The sequence below is a fragment of the Lissotriton vulgaris genome, chromosome 3_1, assembly GCF_964263255.1.
Source record: "Lissotriton vulgaris chromosome 3_1, aLisVul1.2, whole genome shotgun sequence".
In the NCBI taxonomy this organism is placed as follows: Eukaryota; Metazoa; Chordata; class Amphibia; order Caudata; family Salamandridae; genus Lissotriton; species Lissotriton vulgaris.
The window spans coordinates 643683398-643703062 of NC_141689.1; the positions used below are offsets into that span (position 1 = coordinate 643683398).

At 45.4% G+C, this 19665-nt stretch overlaps 1 protein-coding gene across 28 annotated transcripts in view; it reads left to right on the plus strand.

Moving 5' to 3' along the window:
• The window catches only part of CAST (calpastatin), a 641814-nt gene that overhangs the window by 416151 nt on the left and 205998 nt on the right, over positions 1–19665 (plus strand). For all 28 annotated transcript variants that reach the window (XR_015309292.1, XR_015309294.1, XR_015309295.1 and 25 more), the window contains one exon: positions 787–912. Coding sequence is in view for 24 of the 28 variants with exons in the window: in XM_086960931.1 (XP_086817057.1) it covers positions 787–912 (126 nt within the window). In the remaining 4 variants the exon portion in view is untranslated. The remainder of the gene's footprint in view (positions 1–786; positions 913–19665) is intronic.

Below are 19665 nucleotides of genomic sequence, written 5' to 3' on the forward strand. Positions count from 1 at the left end.
CTCTAGGACATTATGCTGATGATACTTTGAAAATGTGAGGCCTTCAAAGAATGATGTATACCGTGTTAAGTGCTTTAAGATAGTCACCTTGTTACTGTACACGTAGATTCACTGCTGCCCATCCCATTAGCACTGGAGTTAATTCTAACATTGCCAAATGATAGTTCATTTCAGTACACAAGACTGCTCTTCTTTCATTGGATTAGATAGGTTGTTTGTTTCAAGATTGTGCTGATTTTGGCACATACCTCTACTATTCACAAACAGAACTGCAGCACCGCAGTCTCAGTGGTAAAAATGAATGTGTCGTTTTGGTGCTGAAGCTGCAGGAAGGATGGAAATGAAAGGAAGAGGACTATTCCTGTGGCCGATTTATTTAAATACACACTTGATTGAATAACAAAAAATGTCCAAAGCCCACGAAATTAGAAAGGGCATTGTTTTCTGGAGGTGATTTCAGTGGACTCCAGAAACACCACCAGCCTATCAAAAACATTTAAAACAAAGAAAAGAAAGGGAGCTTGCTTAGATACAGAGTATCCTCCAGCACAGAATACTGAGCTGAAGAAAAAGACAGATGAGACTGAAATCTTAAGATCGGGTATTTGTGTCCTCATGGCAAGGTGGAGAGATATACATGTTTGTTAAATGTACAGGGCTGGCATGAGTTATGAGTCCTCATTGGGCAGCATGCATGTAACGCTACTCAAAGATCACTTTTTAGCATTGAAACACTTGTGGCGAGCCTCCGCATGCCTGACCCTTTGCTGGTTTTTGCAATATTAGGACACAGTGGATATGAAGACACCAAAAGTTGCCTCATCAGAAGAAGTGACTACCTGTGCCAAGGCCTCTGCTGTCCAGTCTGCAGCTGCCCCTTCAAAAACTGCGGCCGCAGGGACTCCGCCTTCGGTAAGTGATCTGCGGAGGGTAGCAAGGATAGAATGAACAATCCCTAACATACTGCACAGGTTTACTAATATTATAGTTACTGTGATCACTACCACTTGTGCTTTGTGTGGCGTTTACATTACATGCCGATGGTTAGGGTGTTTGTCTCACTTTTACTTAGTGTGAAATGGTCGACTCCTCCCATGTTCCGATCTCTGACCTCCCACTCTCACACGGCATGCACACTGACCCCATCTCAGGGCCGTTGAAGTAATAGTAAACTTTTAATAAACTCTGCCACATTGTATTTATATTTTGCTTACCTGTGTTTAATTCATTCACTCGTTTTCGTAATAATAGTTGTTTCTTCTTTGGCTAACGGCGTTACACCTAGATCTGTGCTCCAAAAATTGACGGAATTAACAGTAAAATGTGCCCATTCAACTTAATAAATAATTCATCAAGACCCCATGTGACTTGTAGGAACGACGATATCTTTTGGGTACTCTGCCTGGCAGAACATTTTAATAATTTACAATTCTTCATTTTCCTGGGGAGGAATCACTGTTCCATGCCTGTTATGTAGGATTTATTTTAATATTTCCTTTCAGAACCACCCGTAAAGCCTCTGGCTTTTAATAATGTGGTTTGCTAAATTGTGCTATGAAGTGCATCATTTGGCCTTTTTTTCTTTTTTTTTCATGAAAAAAAATCAGTGGGGGGAGAACTGAACGTCTGGAAGGGTAGAGCTTGCTTGCTACACTCACTTTCTTCATTTAAAGTTCACCAACTGTCACTAGATCACATGGAGCTCTCAACAGCGACTGCTTAACCTGCGGAGCCATCCCAATTTAAATACATAAATGCATATATTTATTTACATCATATCCTGAGTTTGTTCGTGGTATGGCGGCTAGGAATAATACCTGGATGTTTCCTCAGGCAGATGTCTTGTATATAAAATATATCATGCACATTCTTCCATGCCCCACTGGTCACTCTACGTGGCTCACTGGCGTTAGGTTTCTTTAGTTAGATGCACAGACTCAATGAAGGAAACCAAATGCTACAACTGTCTCCTGTGTATTCAAATGTTTTCCTGCACTTTCCTCTCTTCTTTTAAGTGCACTATACCCTGATGGCCTGTCCCTCACAAATGAACTGTTCTGGGCACTGCTAGCTTAGAAGTACACTCCGTTAACAATGCTTTGAAGTCAGAGGCTCTCCTCTATCCGCATCCTCTTGAGTGCAGGATGTTCCATGATGGAGAAGGGTTCTCAAAGGACACAGACATTCTTGGGTAGGGGATTGGGTTAGTGGTGATTTGCAGCATTAAATGCAGCACTGCTCTGAAGTGGCTTCTGTCACAAATCGGTGCTTTACAAAACGATGTTATCCTCAAACAGGGTCCATCGACTGCTTTATACCCAAGTATGTTTTAATTATGACCTTCATGTGACTACCTCTCAAACTTGGGCACTGCTAGTGATATGGTCAGCAAGTGGCGATAACTGAATTCTGACCTTTGATGCAGTCATAAGCAGTGTGCGGGGTTAAACGGGCCAATACAGCCGAGAGCTACTTGTACGAAGATTTGGACAGGCTGGGGCATGTATTATGCTGTTCCTAATTGGTGTAAAACGTAGTTATCTACTACATGATTGGGGTGTCTGAATTGGAAGGGGCTGAACACCGCACTAGAGTAGGAAAGGGGCAGATAACAGAAAGATTGCCATTCAGGAGACAGGGTGAAAAACAGACAGGCAGGATCAAAGCTGGAAGAAGCATTGGCAATAGTCTGACTTTCATGTACAGAAATTGTAAACACAGGAATTCACAAGTTCAGTGTTTATGCTTTGATGCACACATGTTGTTTATCACATTAAATCTTGCCCTATTGGCTTTGCCAATGCTGGGAAAAAGTGTTAAAACAAATCTTTCTTTCTGTGTAGAAAGCATACAGGAGATACAAAACTGAATGTGACAAACAGCATACTTGAGTTCACATTTCAGATTTATAATAGATCATATGCTTTCTAATGTAAATACTTCCTTCAAGGTGGAAAATACATCCACAGCTAATATAGGAGGTGAGAGAGTAATACTGCTCTGGGTGGAGTAGAGCTCAAGCCTACTCTGTGCATAATTTAAATATATACTGCCTGTGACAGTGGGTTTGAGACTTTTCTGCACCTTGCATCCACCCACCTTGATCACCCTTTTTTGTGACATATCGCTGCTATTTTCTGAATTGTACTGTATGCTGAAAATAAATCTAATCACTGCTAACGAGCAGTCACTGCACTTCAAATAGAAAATGTGCTGCTATTCACGTTATTCTTTTGTCAGTGCCTACAATTTTGTTGAATTTGAGAGGGTAGGCTGGGATTGTTATCGACCGCATAGTTCAAGATTTAAAGTTATCAAATCAAATCTTTGTTTCACCCATATCAAGCCATTAGCAGTGCAAGTTAAAATACAATAGTTTCAATATAATTCACAATTAGCTCATGAGAACACTTTAATAAGTGTGATTGGTCTGCTAAATTCAATATTTGTTATGTGTGTGTTGCACAAACAGAACCACCTAGCTTGGTACTTTAGTGCAGTGAGACAAAGTGCTATCACAGGGAGGTCAACTTAAAGAAACCCAATTAAGTGCAAGTGTAGAAATGCATCCTAGAGATGCATCCCTCGGTAAAAGCCCTGCAACCAATCAGCGCTTGCCCGCCAGATACTAATGAAATGAAGGACTTACTTAAGTAGTGCAGTTCGTAATAGCCAAAGATGTCATTTTAAAACAACCCGCTAGGGCCATAAAGTGCAAGTAAGTAAACAAATAAAATATTCCTGGGATAGATGCCTCACGGGGATCGATTAATTAATGCATTAGGTATCATATGAAGGGGTTGGCAATCTACTGTGAGGCTTAGGTACAATAGTGCTACCCTTAGTGTTAATCCCCATAATAGCCATCCCCAGTGTTTTAAATGGCATGTGCATATCCTCTTTTTTTTATTAAACGTGAAAAGATCCACAGCAAACATGCTATAAAATTCTGAAAACTACCCTACCTTACCCTGATCCACCCTGCATCCCTGCCTGACGAAGCCCCAATTGCCTGACCCCCAACTCAGCAGAGTGCCAGTCGACCCATCCCAACTTAACAAGCATAGGGATCGTGTGCCTGCCTTCCGACTCGCCACTCCCCTCCCCCCACCCCCACCCCCTTGTTTCTGAGGTATTTGCATATGCACAGAAGATAGATTGTATGCAGTCAGGGCACAGTACTTGACCACAGTTTCGGGCCTGTTGACCTTTAAGGCGTTCTATATTTCTGCCACTATTTTAGGAGCAGAGAACGTCAGGCCACGGTGATTGCAAACCTTTCAGTCATTCAATGGGTGTGAAACTTCCTGCCCCATTCGCTCAGCGTTTGTCAAAAAGATCGCTTGCCAGACAGTTTATGCTTCATCCCCAGGTGGGTGCCCTTTGTTGGGTGGGCTCCAGGCATCTTCGTTGTGCTTCTGAATAACCCACGTTGGGCCTTTGTCCCGGAGCCCTCCACTGTCCTCCAGCCATCAAGCCATTCCCACACTGCCTCTAGTGTTTTAATAAACACGTCTTCCCTTCTGATTCCACCCGTAGACGTACTGGGAAGAGCATAGAATACTTCACTCCTTTGTTTCTGACTGCTTTCTTTACTGTTATGAAATTGCGTCTCAGCCCTTGAGTTTTAAGGGTGAAGTCCAGGAAGAAGTTGACCTGTGTGTTCTCGAATAGAACTGGTGAGGCAGTGCAGGCATTTTTGGGGTATCACATCCCGGGCTCTATAGTTAAAGAGATGAGCTATAATGGTCCTGGGTGGTGCTCCTGGCTTGGGTCGCCCACCCGGTACCCGAAGGGTCCTCTCCATGTAAAAGAATTTTGATAGTCCCTTTGGCTGGGGATTCTGTTAGATGAGATTTTCTACAAATAGATGAGGCCCCTGTCCCTCTGTGCATTCTGGGATCCCAAGAATTTGGATGTTGTTGCGCCACGACCGTCCTTCTTGATCTTCCAGTTTGGCCTCCAGATTGGAGTTGAGTGCTTCATATGAGCCTTGAACACTGAAGTATTCCGTAGTAAAGTTTTGGTGGTGTTTTGGACTTCATGCACACTCGCACTCATATTGTGCAAGTCTGCTCGAATTGTCGAAACTGAATTTAGTCAGGTCTCCAAGGCTGTTTACACCCCTCGGATAGCAGCCATGATGTCGTGGAGGGAGAGAGGATCTCCTTTGGAGGCTGACATGGAGTCAAGGGCCAGACACGCATGAGGATTTTTCCTGGGCCCCCACGCCTTTCGTGAGAGTAAACTTGTCCAGTTTCGTCTGGTGACTGGCCTTCATATTTCCCCCCGTCATGTTGGAGTGCAACCTCCATTGAGTTTACGATTTGAGTCTGTGCAGACACAGAGGAAGCTGCTGTCGCCAGCCAGGAGTCATCTAGGTAATCCCTGAGGCCTGTCAGGTCGTCTCCACTTCCCACAGGGTATTGTGTTCGCTTTCATTTCTTGCTTTCCCCCTGGAGGTTGTGAAGCAACTTGCGCCACTTGAAGGCTTTGGTGTGGTTGGGGAGCGCGAGACTCAGTTTTATTGGCAGGGGTGAGCTTAAGCCCTGCATTGCGATCTTTTGGGTGTCTGTCACTCCCCTCTCCACTTACTTCAGGGTTTTCGTATCTAGTAGCGTGGTGGAGGTCCACGTGGGTGGCTTCCCAGTCTATTAATGCTGCCGCGCCATAGTCTCTGGCCCCGCCTCAGTGATTCAGCTCCCTGTATCGCGGGGCCACACTTCGCCGCCCCCGGTGAACTTCAGCACAGGCCTGCTCTCAATCACTGTCTAGTATTTTATGTCCTCCCCGGCCTACCTTCCACCCGACTGGCATCTTTTCCCGCTGCAGGGCTCTTGCTGTCCAGTATTGCACAGCGTGATGGTCACCCGAGCGCTAGCTCTGCAGTCGGTTTGCCAGAGGATTACTGAGCTCTCTGAGAATCCTGCTCAGCCGTCCCCACTGCTTCCTTCGTTTCGCGCCTCCCTTCGTCTGGACCTGTTTTTGGAGCCCGCCGTTCCTCTGGAAATTGAGGCCAGGGCTCCGGTTGGGGAAGACAGGCTGCACTCCTGGAGCCCACACGGGCAGTCAGCAAACTGCCAGTTGACATCCTCCGTGGCTGCTCTCACTTTTCCGCTACCCCTTTCTCCTTCTGCCATGAAATTTATTCAGATTTATACTGGATTTTGGGGGGATTTTGAGGGTTTCGTTGAGAAGCCACTTCAAGCAGTGGCCATCTTCGCTCGTTGGTAAGTCACGCCCCCGGGTATATACTCTTTAGGGATGGCTTCGCTATTTGATTGCCTCTGTGTCTGTTAGTAGTACACAAGGAGGCGCTGAACAAAATCCATCAACTTAGGAGTTCGCATCCTCCATAAAATGCTAGTGCTTGGTATTTGCCAAATAGCTTTCCTTTTATGTGGCAATCACTACTGACTTATGGAAGCTATAGAAGGGCCAACACTGTTGGAAGAGGTACAGAACAACCCACAAAGTTCATATTAGCAGAAGATAGAAGGATTAACAACAAGCATGTGGTTATAGGTCTAAAAGAGTGTTGTATAAATCTGAGGGTAGCAACTTGGTTATGGTATTTGTGGGGGGGTTTCATAACTAAGAGTTCAAGTGCAATGCTTGTGCACTTGTAATAACCCTCCTGGGTACACAACATTGTACCACTGGTTGGAAACATTAAGAACAGTACGTTTGCCAGTTCTGTAACTTAAATGGACCACACTTACCAATCAATGAATCTAATATTAGCCCAAAGACCGTATATTAAGTTTGCAATGAGTTCTTGATTTGATATTTATGAAATCAATAGGAGATGCTAATTTAGAGTCAGTAGATTTCTTGAACGTTGTTCAGATATCAAGCTTATCTGATTCTTTGTGTTCATGAGAAGGCTTAAAAGAACGCAGTTGTTCCTAGACTTAAGCTCTTGATTTCCAGGCTGCATAAATATAGGATGAGACATATGAGACTATGGTTTTATCATCCGGTCTCAGGCTGGGAGCTTCAGCTTGAATGCACTCCCAAATGTTATCCTGAATAAAAAGTGGACGTAGATAGTATTTTCGTATCCATAACATGTGGTGGCACAGCAGTAGGAAATGTTCCCGCGTCAGGATTTGGTGACCATCTTTCAGTAACTGATGCTACTGGCAATATGCCCAGTCTGAATTTTAGATAGAGAGCTCTTGTTTCTGTTGGAAAAATTGTGTCTAAGAAAGTTTCAGAGACACATTCTTGTTTGAATGACAGAGTGTTTTATCAGCGGACCTGCTTGGCTTGGATTTGCTTGATTGATGTGTTTCCAGTATGACTTTATAACCAGGTCATGGCTAGCCTTTGTGATAGTTCCCAGATGAAGCAAGAGATCTTCTAGGCCAATTTAGTTAATGACAGTTGATATATGGGAGAACCATGATATTTTGTGATAATATTGGTTTGTCCAAATATACAAGAGTTTGGATCCTATTTTGACCAAATATAAATCCAGTACTTTAATGGTGCCAATGCAATGCGATCCTAGATTTCTTATCGATATCAAGATATGCTCTCAAAGCGTCCATCGGTGTTCTGTGGCCCAGATGCAGTTAGCGTTGTAGAACGTTTTTTCAGTAATTTGAAACAATGGAGTTTTTCTATGCCCCCAGATTTCTGCACCATATGTATTTACCGCTCTCGCTTTCATTTTGTTTCTGCATGATTAAGCAAATCTCCGCACCACTCCCGCTTTCTGGGCCAGAGTGTATTGCTCATGAATAGTTTCGGGGCGCACAAGAGGTTGTCATCCGGACAGATTCCCAAGTAGTCACAGGTGGACACATGATCCAGAGGCTTGTTATAGAGCCTAAAGTCGCTCTGAAGTTAGATTTTTGATTGAGAATCATGTATTATCATGTATTTTGTTTTCTTAACATTGACGGTTATCCTTCTGATAATGCAGAACAACCCAAAATCTGCAAATAAATGGTTCATTGATAGTTCTGTTTTGCCCGTTAGCACTTCGTCTGCTAAGAGTATAATTGGGATTGACTCCTTGCTTATTTTGGGGACTTCTAGATTAAGTTTGATAAATGATTTCATAACTGCATTAAGGTAACTATTACAAAGAGTTGGCGCTAGGACGCAGCCTTGATTGACGCCTTGCTCTATTGGGATCTCTGCTCTATATCCGCCTCTGGTACTTTACTTCATTCAGGTGGTGTTACCGGAATGTAGTGCAATTATTAGATTTAATAGTTTTTGTGGGATTTCCTGCTTTATTAAGGTTTGCCATCATGTGGCGCAATCAACGCTGTCAAAAGCGGTTTGTAGATCGATCAAATCTAGATAAAGTGACTACTTTGTAAGAAATGTGCGTTTAGAACAGATGAGATTTAGTCTGAAAACTAACTTGATCTACTGTACTCGGACCTCTCCTGAAAATCACTTGGTACGGGGATATTAAATCTATTTCTTCCAGCCACTGCGTAGGGTAGCATTGAGGTGTAGTAAGGGTTTTAGGATTCAGGGAAGGGTAATGTAAGTGGTTAGTAAGGTATTCTGTTTCAGGGTAGGATAAGGTTAAGGGGCAGTATGACGTTTGTAGTGTTCAGGTGAAGGACTGGGTTCTTTAAAACCCAGCGGTGCCAGGGCACAACACCTGAAACCTTCGTGGGTAACCTGCTCCGGCGTACGAATCACAGAGACACGGGACACTTCCTTCGGCGTCAAAGATTCAAGGTTTATTTGCTGCAGGGAACACAGAAGTCACGACAAGTACACAACGTGCAACTTGGGGAGACTGCTTCAAATTGGTTCTGTAGATCGCTCCTTTTATACAGTTTTTACCCATAGAGTTACATTGAACACAAAAGTTTACAACCCGGTTCCCATCATTATCCCCCAGAGGGGTCGCTTTGGTCACTTTGAAACACATGAGGTCCGGAACATAAGTGCGGAAACATTTGGCGGTTCCCAACTGTAAAAACCCATCTTCCCACCATTAGCAAATTCCAATCAGCAGTAAAATAGATCGAAATAGGAACAAAGACAGGTGCAGAGGAAGACGGAGACAGTGGGGAGATCGGAAAGGGTGTAAAAGGGGAGGTATCGGGAAACACGAGATACAGGCATCAAAGGGACGTGCCTAATGAGATGCACGGCTGAAACAATAAGTCCGTGCGGCAAGATGAGCCTCGAGCGGCGCCATCTGCCTTACAGTAGCATCCCCCTCGTCATAAAGACACTCACAAAGAACATGTGTCTTCCGCAAATATCTTGGGAGTCCCAGGGTCGCGAAGCGGACAGCGTCCGTTCGCTGACTACTTGAGGGCAAGAGACAAAATGGATGCCGTATCTAAGATGGAACCCGTGGGTACAGATGAAAAACCCACATAACAAACGAACGGTTTAAGTTAGCACAGCGAAACTGCGCACACTTACTAAACTCGTCATTTGCGGTTCATAGATACTAGACTCGACTATATTCGTACGAGTCGAAAACACCACTTACAATTGTCACGGAACCTCAGACGCTCCTTTTGCCCTCATGTAGGCAAGCACTAGTCGGAATCATATTCGATATTCATCAAACCATCGAGATGCTGCTGTAGCATAGCTCTGTCCAACCGAGTCCCCTTGGTAACAGGTGGTCGTCTTATACACGTTGTAGCACAGAGGCCACATAAGGCAGGACCACACTGCACACAAAGGCAACAAGTGAACAGAAACACCACAACGACTCCAATGATCATCAGAATCTTCCAACCCCAGGTCGACATCAGGCCCCAAAACCATCCAAGTAGCGTCCAATCCCCTACATCCACGTGTATGGATTCGGAGATCTTATGCAACCTCGAAATGGCTTGATAGACAGTAGGAGCATTATCTGGAATGAAAATGCAGCAGCTCGAATGGATCACCTTACATACCCCACCTCGATCTGCTAAGATGACATCTAAAACCATACGGTTTTGTAACGTCATAAGTCTCTCCGCCTGAAGTTCTGTGGTGATATTACCAAGGGCACTGGCAGTAATATTAGCTGTTGATTCTACCACTCGAGTCAACTGTCTCAGGTTCCTACTATTAACCATAGGTCCCCAAAACGGGAGGAAACCCTTGAAAAAGTCTCCTGCCTCTTGACCGGCAGTATCCTCTTCGCTAATTACGCCTCGCACAACTCTAGTCTTATGATAATCGGCATCTACGGTAAACGTCGGAGGCAACAGATTTGCAATGAAACATGAGCCCATGAAGTCAGCGGGCAACCATGTGTATGCACGATCATAACAGATAAAGTATGTACCCTTGGCAGCCAGAAACACAGGGGACGAGGACATCGGCAGAATGTAGTTTTCAGTGCAAGCACTTGCTCCAAGTCGGGCTTGCGATCTTCGGCCACGACCCATAAGACAAAAATTACCAGTGTGGGGTACGACCCATATCGGAGGCGAGCTTTTAAGCTGCTTTTCGCTAGTGAACACACTATATTCACCTCTACTTAGGACCCTATAGGCCTGTACCTCTTCTTCGGGAATAAGCGAAGGATCATAGATATCACTATCTAAATCCTCTATTGCTATCGACAAAGGTTTTTGATACGAGGTAGGACCAGAGTAGGGGGAACGTGGTTCTCGAATGGGGTGGAAACCCAGTGCGCTTCGAAACATTGTTTGAAATGCTCGAGCTGACCCTTGGGAACTATACGGTAACACCAGATATGGAATTCCCTTATCCGTAGTATGTGGCATCAACCCACACACCCAACAATTAGTAGTGTTCACCACTAACTGATGCTGATGAAGGAGCTGAATAAAGGAATTGTTGCGGAATTCTACACGTCTAGCCTGCTCGTGTTCTGGTAACATATGAAAGGAATGAGGAGAAACAGTAGAGGTAAGATTAGGGTAAGGAGTAGGAGCAGGTGTAGCAGGTAAGAAGTAAGACATCGTGTAATACACCCCACCCGCCAACAATGCAGAGGCAGTCAAAAACAATACAAACAATTGGAATATGAAACATTTGGTACGACTGAGTTGCTGCAGCTTGAATCTGTGAACTTGAGCTCCCTCCAAATCATTCAGCTTCGAGAATGCCATTCCCTACGACCGTCCGCAACGTTTCTTGACGCACTTCGTTCTGTGTAGCAATAGTCAATCCCTAGGAGTTCCCAGGAACCGACGGCCTTTAACCTAGCGTCAAGACCTACTATCCAGAAGGAAGTACGCGCGCGGCCCTACGGCCTTCAATGCACAATATATGTATGCAAAAGCAAAGTCTCTCAGCTGTGGAAGCAAAAAGGTACAAGGAATAAAGCTCAAAATATGTGTACAAAAATAATTACAGTAATACGAGAATTCAAAACTGATCACGGAAAACGGGATAATACAATCGTCAATTCAGCAAAGCAAGATCTTTTATTTGTCCTTAGTGCGAGATCGCAAAAAGTATCGGGTTTTCCCAGGACGTGTCTGCTCGTCAAACAAAGGATCCGTTGAAGAGACAACGTCCTGCTGATCAGTTGAGTGTTCTGGTCTTGAGTCTTTTGATGCGAATTGTTCAACAGTGTCTTTCTGCTGCGCTGAGGATTCTCCAACAGGCTGTGCGTCACTAAAAGGTACAAACGCCGGCAAGGTTTCTGTTTCCGATGATGCAATGCCTCTCCTTACCCACGGGTCTGCCGGCAAAGGGATGGGGACTCTTTTGGTGTGCGTAGCATGCACCCAATTCTTACGTCCCTCGAGACGAACGGCAGTCCTCGTGGCCAGGAGCACTTGATAGGGTCCGGTAAACCTCGGGTCCAGGTTATTCTTGCGTGAAAAGTTTCTTGTCACCACCCAGTCTCCGGGCTGGAGCTGGTGGCCTGGACCCTCCGTCTGCGTCGGCAATGCGTCGTGAACCTGTTGGTGAATTAACCTCAGTTTAGCAGTCAAGTCATGTAGATAATCGATCAACATTGGGTACTCAAGATCAGAGAACATTCCTGGCCTAGGAACCCCCCACACATTCGCAGGACGGCCGAACACTATTTCATAGGGACTAAGCCCTACTCGGGAGTGTACAGTCGCCCTAGTTGACAGTAATGCCAAAGGTAAAGCGTCAGGCCACGAAAGACCAGTCGTAGCCTGAATCTTCGCTAACTTTAGTTTAAGGGTACCATTGTACCCCTCAACCAATCCAGCTGACTGCGGATGATTGGCGCTGTGGAATTTTTGATTAATTCCAAGGCCCTTACACACACTCTTCATCACACTTCCAACAAACTCACTTCCGTAATCTGACCACACGACTCTAGGCATTCCATACCGAGGAAAATATTCCTTCAGTAGGATTTTCGCAGTAGACAAAGCAGTATTGTCTTTGAGGGGATAGGCCTCGATCCATCGGGAGAATGCGCAAACCACAACTAAAACGTATTTCAGGTTATTGCATCGCTCCATATGGATGAAGTCCAATTGAATCACCTCAAAGGGATACGAAGGGGGAGCAAAACTGCCAGGAGGAGTTGGGGTTCCTTTGCCAGGATTGTACATTATACACACCATACAATTCTTCACCAGACGTTCAGCACATTTCGTAATGCCATCATTCTTCCACACAGGAGCCAACAACTTGCAAATACCTTTCGCGCTGATATGTGCTAACCCATGTGCCATTGTCACAACGGCCAGCACATACGCATCAGGCAACAACCATCTTTTCTGATCCGACAAATCAATCCAACAACCATTCGCATCCAGCTTTCCCGTACTTTCTTTCCACTTCGTCTTTTCAGTCTCGGTGGCCTCATTCTGAATTGCTTTCACACTTTCGATAGTGTCCTCACACATACTCGATTCTGTAGGCCACCTAACCGAACTCGTCACATACATTCGAGTGCTAAGGTTCCGGGCAGTCTCCTTAGCAGTCTCATCCGCAAACGCGTTACCACGACCAACATCATCCGTCACCTTACGATGCGCACTACATTTAACAATCGCAACTTGCGTAGGCAACGTCAATGCATCCAAAAGATCATTCACAAGCTGGCCATGCTGAATCTTCGTACCGTGCGACGTCAAGAAACCTCTCTCTCTCCACAATCGTCTAAAGCTGTGAGCAACACCGAACGCATATTGGCTATCAGTAAACACATTCACACGTTTCCCTTTCGCTAACACACATGCTCTAGTAAGAGCAATCAGCTCCGCAGCTTGGGCAGAATTTTGATTCAACCTTGCAGTCTCGACAACAGTATTCAATGTTACAACAGCATAAGCAGTAGTCACATCGCCATTCGGCAACTTAAAACATGACCCATCCACGTACAAAGTACCATCCGGATCTTCCAATGGGGTGTTTTTAAGGTCCACTCGACCTTTAGTTTCCTCTTCAGTCCTCAAGTAGCAATCATGTTCTGCTACTTCATCTGACTCTGTGCTAATTGGTAACAAAGTTGCCGGGTTCAGAACGTTACAACGTTTTATCTGAATGTGGCTTGCCAACAGCGTCAACTCGTACCCAGACAACCTCGCACTCGTCAAGTGCTGGGTTTTCGTTCGATTCAAGAGAGTGTCGACTGCATGCGGAACCATCACCGTAAGCATATTATCCATGACCAATCCTGCTGATTGTCGGATGGAGACCGCAGCTGCCGCTGTTGCTCGTAAACAACTCGGCAATGCTCTAGCTACTGGGTCCAAGGTTGAGGAAAAATATGCACATGGACGTTGCTTACCACCAAAAGGTTGCGTTAAGACACTCAAAGCACAACCTTCCCTCTCGTGAACATATAACGTAAACGGCTTACTGTAGTCAGGGGTACCTAACACAGGAGCCGAACACAATGAATCACGCAGTTCAGAAAAACTTTTCTGACATTCTTCCGTCCATGGTAAAGGAGTTGAAACATCCTTGCACGTAAGAGCCACCAATGGTTTCGCTAGCAATGAAAAATTAGGAATCCATTGCCTGCAGTACGACGTGATACCTAGAAAGGCACGCACATCTCTTTGGGTTTTTGGCACAGCCATTCGCGCAATTGCTGCAATTCTCTCTGGGGTCAACCTCCTTCCCTCCTGTGACAATAAGTGACCTAGATAGGTTACTTCTTGACAACAATATTGGAGTTTAGAAGGGGACACCTTATGATTCAACTCACAGAGATGTTGCAGCAACGACACCGTAGCAATTTTGCAAATGTCCTGAGTATCAGCAGCCACCAATAAGTCATCGACGTATTGGATCAAGGCCGCACCGACCGGCAACCTAAACGCATCCAGTTGACCCTTCAAGGCTTGACTGTAAATAGATGGACTTTCACAGTAGCCCTGAGGAGCGCGTTTGAACCGGAAGCTGCGTCCACCGAGAGAGAAACCGAAAAGGTCCCTGCTCTCCTCGGCAATCGGGATGCTGAAAAACGCATTTTTCAAGTCAATCACCGAAAACCACGATGCAGAAGCTGGAATCAGAGTCAGTAGCGCCGTGATGTCAGGCACAACAGGAAATTGAGGAACCACAATTTTATTCACCTCCCGTAAATCGATAACAAAACGATAAACAGGCGGTTTTGAAGGATCAGTACGTTTAAGAATGGGCAGCACAGGGCTGTTGCACACGTTTCCCCGAGTCTCTTCGATAACATCTTTCTCGATCAGATCATAGATGATCGCTAACAGTGCTCGTTCTCCATCAAGGGAGATACGATATTGGGGAATACGTGGCAGTCGCACATTAGATTTCAACTGAACAACATAAGGGGAGATATCAAGTAGGCCCACGTCATTTGGACCCGTTGCCCACAGAGATGCAGGAAGAGAACCCAATTCCGGTGGAAGCTTATCGAGAGACAAATACATAGGAGAGACAACCCTCTCTCCTAACGTAAGCTTTACACCCGCAGGAGAACAATACAAAGTTGCGTACAAACGTTTAAGCAAATCCAGGCCCAAAAGATTTTCACCACAACCCGTAGTCAAAATCAACGGAGCTTCTAGCTCACGTGGCCCAATTTTAAGGGGCAAAGGGCGCGAAACTGGATTGCTAACAGGGGCGCCAGAGAATCCAACGGAAACATTTGTTAAGCCAGACAAAGGTGCGCCAGGGAGTTTCGAATGCATGATAGAACTTTTCGCTGCACCAGTGTCCAACAGAAAAGGCTCAACGACGCCCGATGTAGCTACTGCGACGTAAGGCCCTCTCTGATCAACCGGAACTGATACCACTCCCTCTCCTTGTCTTTGGCTGTCCTAGTAATTACTGTCGTCAGTTCCCTGATCGACGTAATAATCGTCTATATTGTACTGCGCGGATCGTCCTTGCGATGATCCACGTTGATCGAAACAATTATTAGAATTGGATGAGTTATCTGAGCGATCGTTCTGAGCACCACGACCTCTACCACGTGATGCCTGCTGCGAACCACCACGACCTCCTCTAGATGAGTTACCATTGTTACGTTCATTCAAAACAGGGCAATTGAATTTAATGTGTCCCTCCTTTCTACAATAAGCACATTGATTGTACCCTAAGGAGGATCTTTGGGAGGAGGAATCATTACGCGGCTGCGATCGATTCGATTGCGACTGCGATCTATTCTGTTGGGACGCATTCTGATTTGAACGCGGAGGATACGCTTGTTGCAACAACACTTTAGTTTTGAGCTCTTTCGTCTTTTTATCAGCACGTCGTTCTCTTCTTTCTCTCTATTCTCATAGTATTGTGCCGTAGCCAATATCTGAGCCGAAGTAGAAACGGCCCACGCACTTTCCGAATTCTTTAACTTATTGCTCAAATCGGGCAATAAATCCGAAACAAATTTATCCACAAACAATCTCTGACCACCCTCGGTACCCATATCCTGTCCACTATGGTCAATGAATGCTTCCTCGAACCTCGTAAAGAAGTCGGAAACACTCTCATCTTTCTTCTGCTTACAAGCTGACAATTTGTCCCAATTTACTCTCATAGCTGGCATAAGAGTTTTCATTAGCGTTATAATTCTTTGAGGAAGAGCAGTAATCATCTGCTCAGGTTTAGCTCCACCAGTTTGTAAACCATCCGCCGCCACAATGGCAGCCCAATCACCACCTAATTCATTCGGATGATTTTCCTGCCGAATCTTAGCCCATACAGGTTGCGGTACGACATTGCCGAACAACATATCGATATCGGCAAGATTCATGATTGTAGCGTCTACAAGCTGCGATAATTCTTTGTAATACCCTGCAGGATTTTTGCGAGGGTCAGGCAAAGATTGCTTCACCTGTAACACTTCCGATCTTTTCCATGGGAGATGTATCCATACTCTCTGGAAATGCGGCGGAATAATAGGAATAGCAGTAGCATCGCCTGGCATCCACACTGGTGGAACCTCCCGCATGGGGTATTGGCCAGACTCGTCTGGTTGTTTTTCAATATCCTCAACAAACAATGCATGAGGAATGGGAGCGGGACGAAGAGATAGCAACCGCTCAACAGCACGTCGAACGTTGGTATCCACAATCAGTCCATTTGCGAACTGAAGCTGAAGATCAGACAGGGCGGTCAGCACCTCGTCAGGCGCATCGGCCACTATTTGATCATAAAGGAACTTGCACATTTCATTAAACACATATCTCTGGGTTGGTATATTGAATTGACAAAATGTTTCGAGGACAACACGGGGTGGACTTCGAAGAGGATTCACCATCCAACCCATCGCCATATTATATAACGCAACGCGTTCTCTGTTTCCAGGAAGCTGACTACGTCTCTGAGGACCATCAGAACCAGCGGACCCATGAACAGGTCCGAGCGAATGGAAGAAGCTAGCCGCAAGAGGAGAATTGCGAGAATGAGTAGAGGGAGAGGCATACGATACAGGACTAACAAGAGAAGGAGTAGAAACAGTAGCAACAGCAGGAGTTAACAAAACAGGAGCAGTAGCAGGAGCAGCAGCGGGAGCAGGAGTATGAGGAAGCGGAGGAGCAGTAGGGATAGCAACAGGCAAAAGAGCAGGAACAGTCGGAAGGGCAGGTGCAGGTTGAGGAACAGGCAGAGGAGGAATAGGCGGAAGAATAGGTACGGCAGGGACCACAGGAGCTGCGGTACCCTGTACGTACGGAGGTGGCGACTTCATAAGATAAGACATTAAAGGATCCTCAACTGGCTCTTCCTTCTTTTCCGACTCCGTAGGCAAAGCAGGATAACATTTATCTACGGTCATACGCTGTAATCTATCAAACACTTCCTTATCCTTAACCTCCTTATCACGCTGAAATTGCTCTGCTTTCTTCACTATGGTAGCAACATTATCTCGCTGATTACGTTTAGTCTGTCTGATTTCTTTCTGTCGGGCTTCTTTGCGCCACAACCGAAAGGCATCAAACATGGCCGGCCTTGACTTTCTTTCGAACAATTTAATCTCTAGATTATCTAAGATCGGGGCCTCGAAGCTACCATGAGGTGGCCAACGAAGGTCGCCGTCCTTCTTCGTATATTTAATCCAATAATCGTTAAAGGTAATTGGGCCTAGCCCATGTTTACTATAGAGCTCATAAGTGGGAGTTCCAACCGGAGGTATCGGACACGAGTCCTCCAGTCGGGAATCTGTACCACAAGGCCTGAAACAACTAAACAAAGTACTACGACCAGGCATCTTGCACACTAGCCGAGTTTCACAAACTTCAAGGGTTACGGGATTTACCAAGTCCCAGCAAAGAACAAAACCCTCGGTTTTTGGCGGCTGCAGTCGTCAAACAACACAACAAAGTACGCTAGCAAAGTGCCACCGACAAAAACACTCACACAGCGTTAACAACAAAAACACTCGCTAAAGTGTCAACAACCAAGAACTCTGGGAGCGACCCACAAATACTTAACTCAAAGATCGATGGCGTCACCAGGAAGGCCCGTCAATCGTCTCGCTCTACCAAGGTCTACGCCAGGCGCCAAAACAGGTCTACAGTCCGTCGCAGCCGTCCGGAGGCGGGAATCTTCGCGGGAAAAGTCTTCGGGCCACTTATTTCGACAACAGGATCGATGAAGCGGAGTGCACCTTCCCTCGGAGATTTCACACGAAGTTCCTCACGATCGTCGGGCTTGGACCGGTACCACTGATGCAGCCCCACGCCAACTGAAGGACTGGGTTCTTTAAAACCCAGCGGTGCCAGGGCACAACACCTGAAACCTTCGTGGGTAACCTGCTCCGGCGTACGAATCACAGAGACACGGGACACTTCCTTCGGCGTCAAAGATTCAAGGTTTATTTGCTGCAGGGAACACAGAAGTCACGACAAGTACACAACGTGCAACTTGGGGAGACTGCTTCAAATTGGTTCTGTAGATCACTCCTTTTATACAGTTTTTACCCATAGAGTTACATTGAACACAAAAGTTTACAACCCGGTTCCCATCATTATCCCCCAGAGGGGTCGCTTTGGTCACTTTGAAACACATGAGGTCCGGAACATAAGTGCGGAAACATTTGGCGGTTCCCAACTGTAAAAACCCATCTTCCCACCATTAGCAAATTCCAATCAGCAGTAAAATAGATCGAAATAGGAACAAAGACAGGTGCAGAGGAAGACGGAGACAGTGGGGAGATCGGAAAGGGTGTAAAAGGGGAGGTATCGGGAAACACGAGATACAGGCATCAAAGGGACGTGCCTAATGAGCTGCACGGCTGAAACAATAAGTCCGTGCGGCAAGATGAGCCTCGAGCGGCGCCATCTGCCTTACAGTAGCATCCCCCTCGTCATAAAGACACTCACAAAGAACATGTGTCTTCCGCAAATATCTTGGGAGTCCCAGGGTCGCGAAGCGGACAGCGTCCGTTCGCTGACTACTTGAGGGCAAGAGACAAAATGGATGCCGTATCTAAGATGGAACCCGTGGGTACAGATGAAAAACCCACATAACAAACGAACGGTTTAAGTTAGCACAGCGAAACTGCGCACACTTACTAAACTCGTCATTTGCGGTTCATAGATACTAGACTCGACTATATTCGTACGAGTCGAAAACACCACTTACAATTGTCACGGAACCTCACAGGGAAGGGTATCATTAAGGGATAGTAAGGAGTTTTTAGGGTGCAGTGAACATTAAATTAAAATTACAGTGTGTTATGTGAAAAAACGACTTTAGCATAAACATTAAAGTGGAAGTAAATTAAATGTTAATAATGTAATATAAATAATAAACTAAAATGGATTATTAAATTAACTTTTGGAATTTAAATCTATAAAGCTAGAAATAATCATTGCAAACACTCCCTTTTTGCTTTACTTACCTTGTTGTAACAATACCTCATGTAAAGGCTAATGAAGTTACAACTGACAGTACACAGAACAGGAATCAGAGAGCTTAATAAGCAAACAGAAGTTGAGGAGCCTTAAAGACTCCACATCACATCTCTCCAGTCCGTACAAATTCATGCACTTTTAAAGAGATTAGAAAAAAGCACCATTCTCTCAAAGATGGCCATGTTAAGGTATCTCTGAAGTTGATGATGGAAAGGGAGGGGGTGAAAGGGCTGAGACTGCAATACAGCAACATATTCCTCCTGACTGCCCTCCTCCCAGCTGTGTTGCTGCCAGAGTAGAGCAAACATCATAATAGTCCAATTACCTAGGAGACATACAGCATCACAGTAGCAGATTTGTGACTTGAAGGTCATGCTCAATCCTAACACACTACTTTGACTTGCTGAAGAGCACTGGCTTGTGCAGC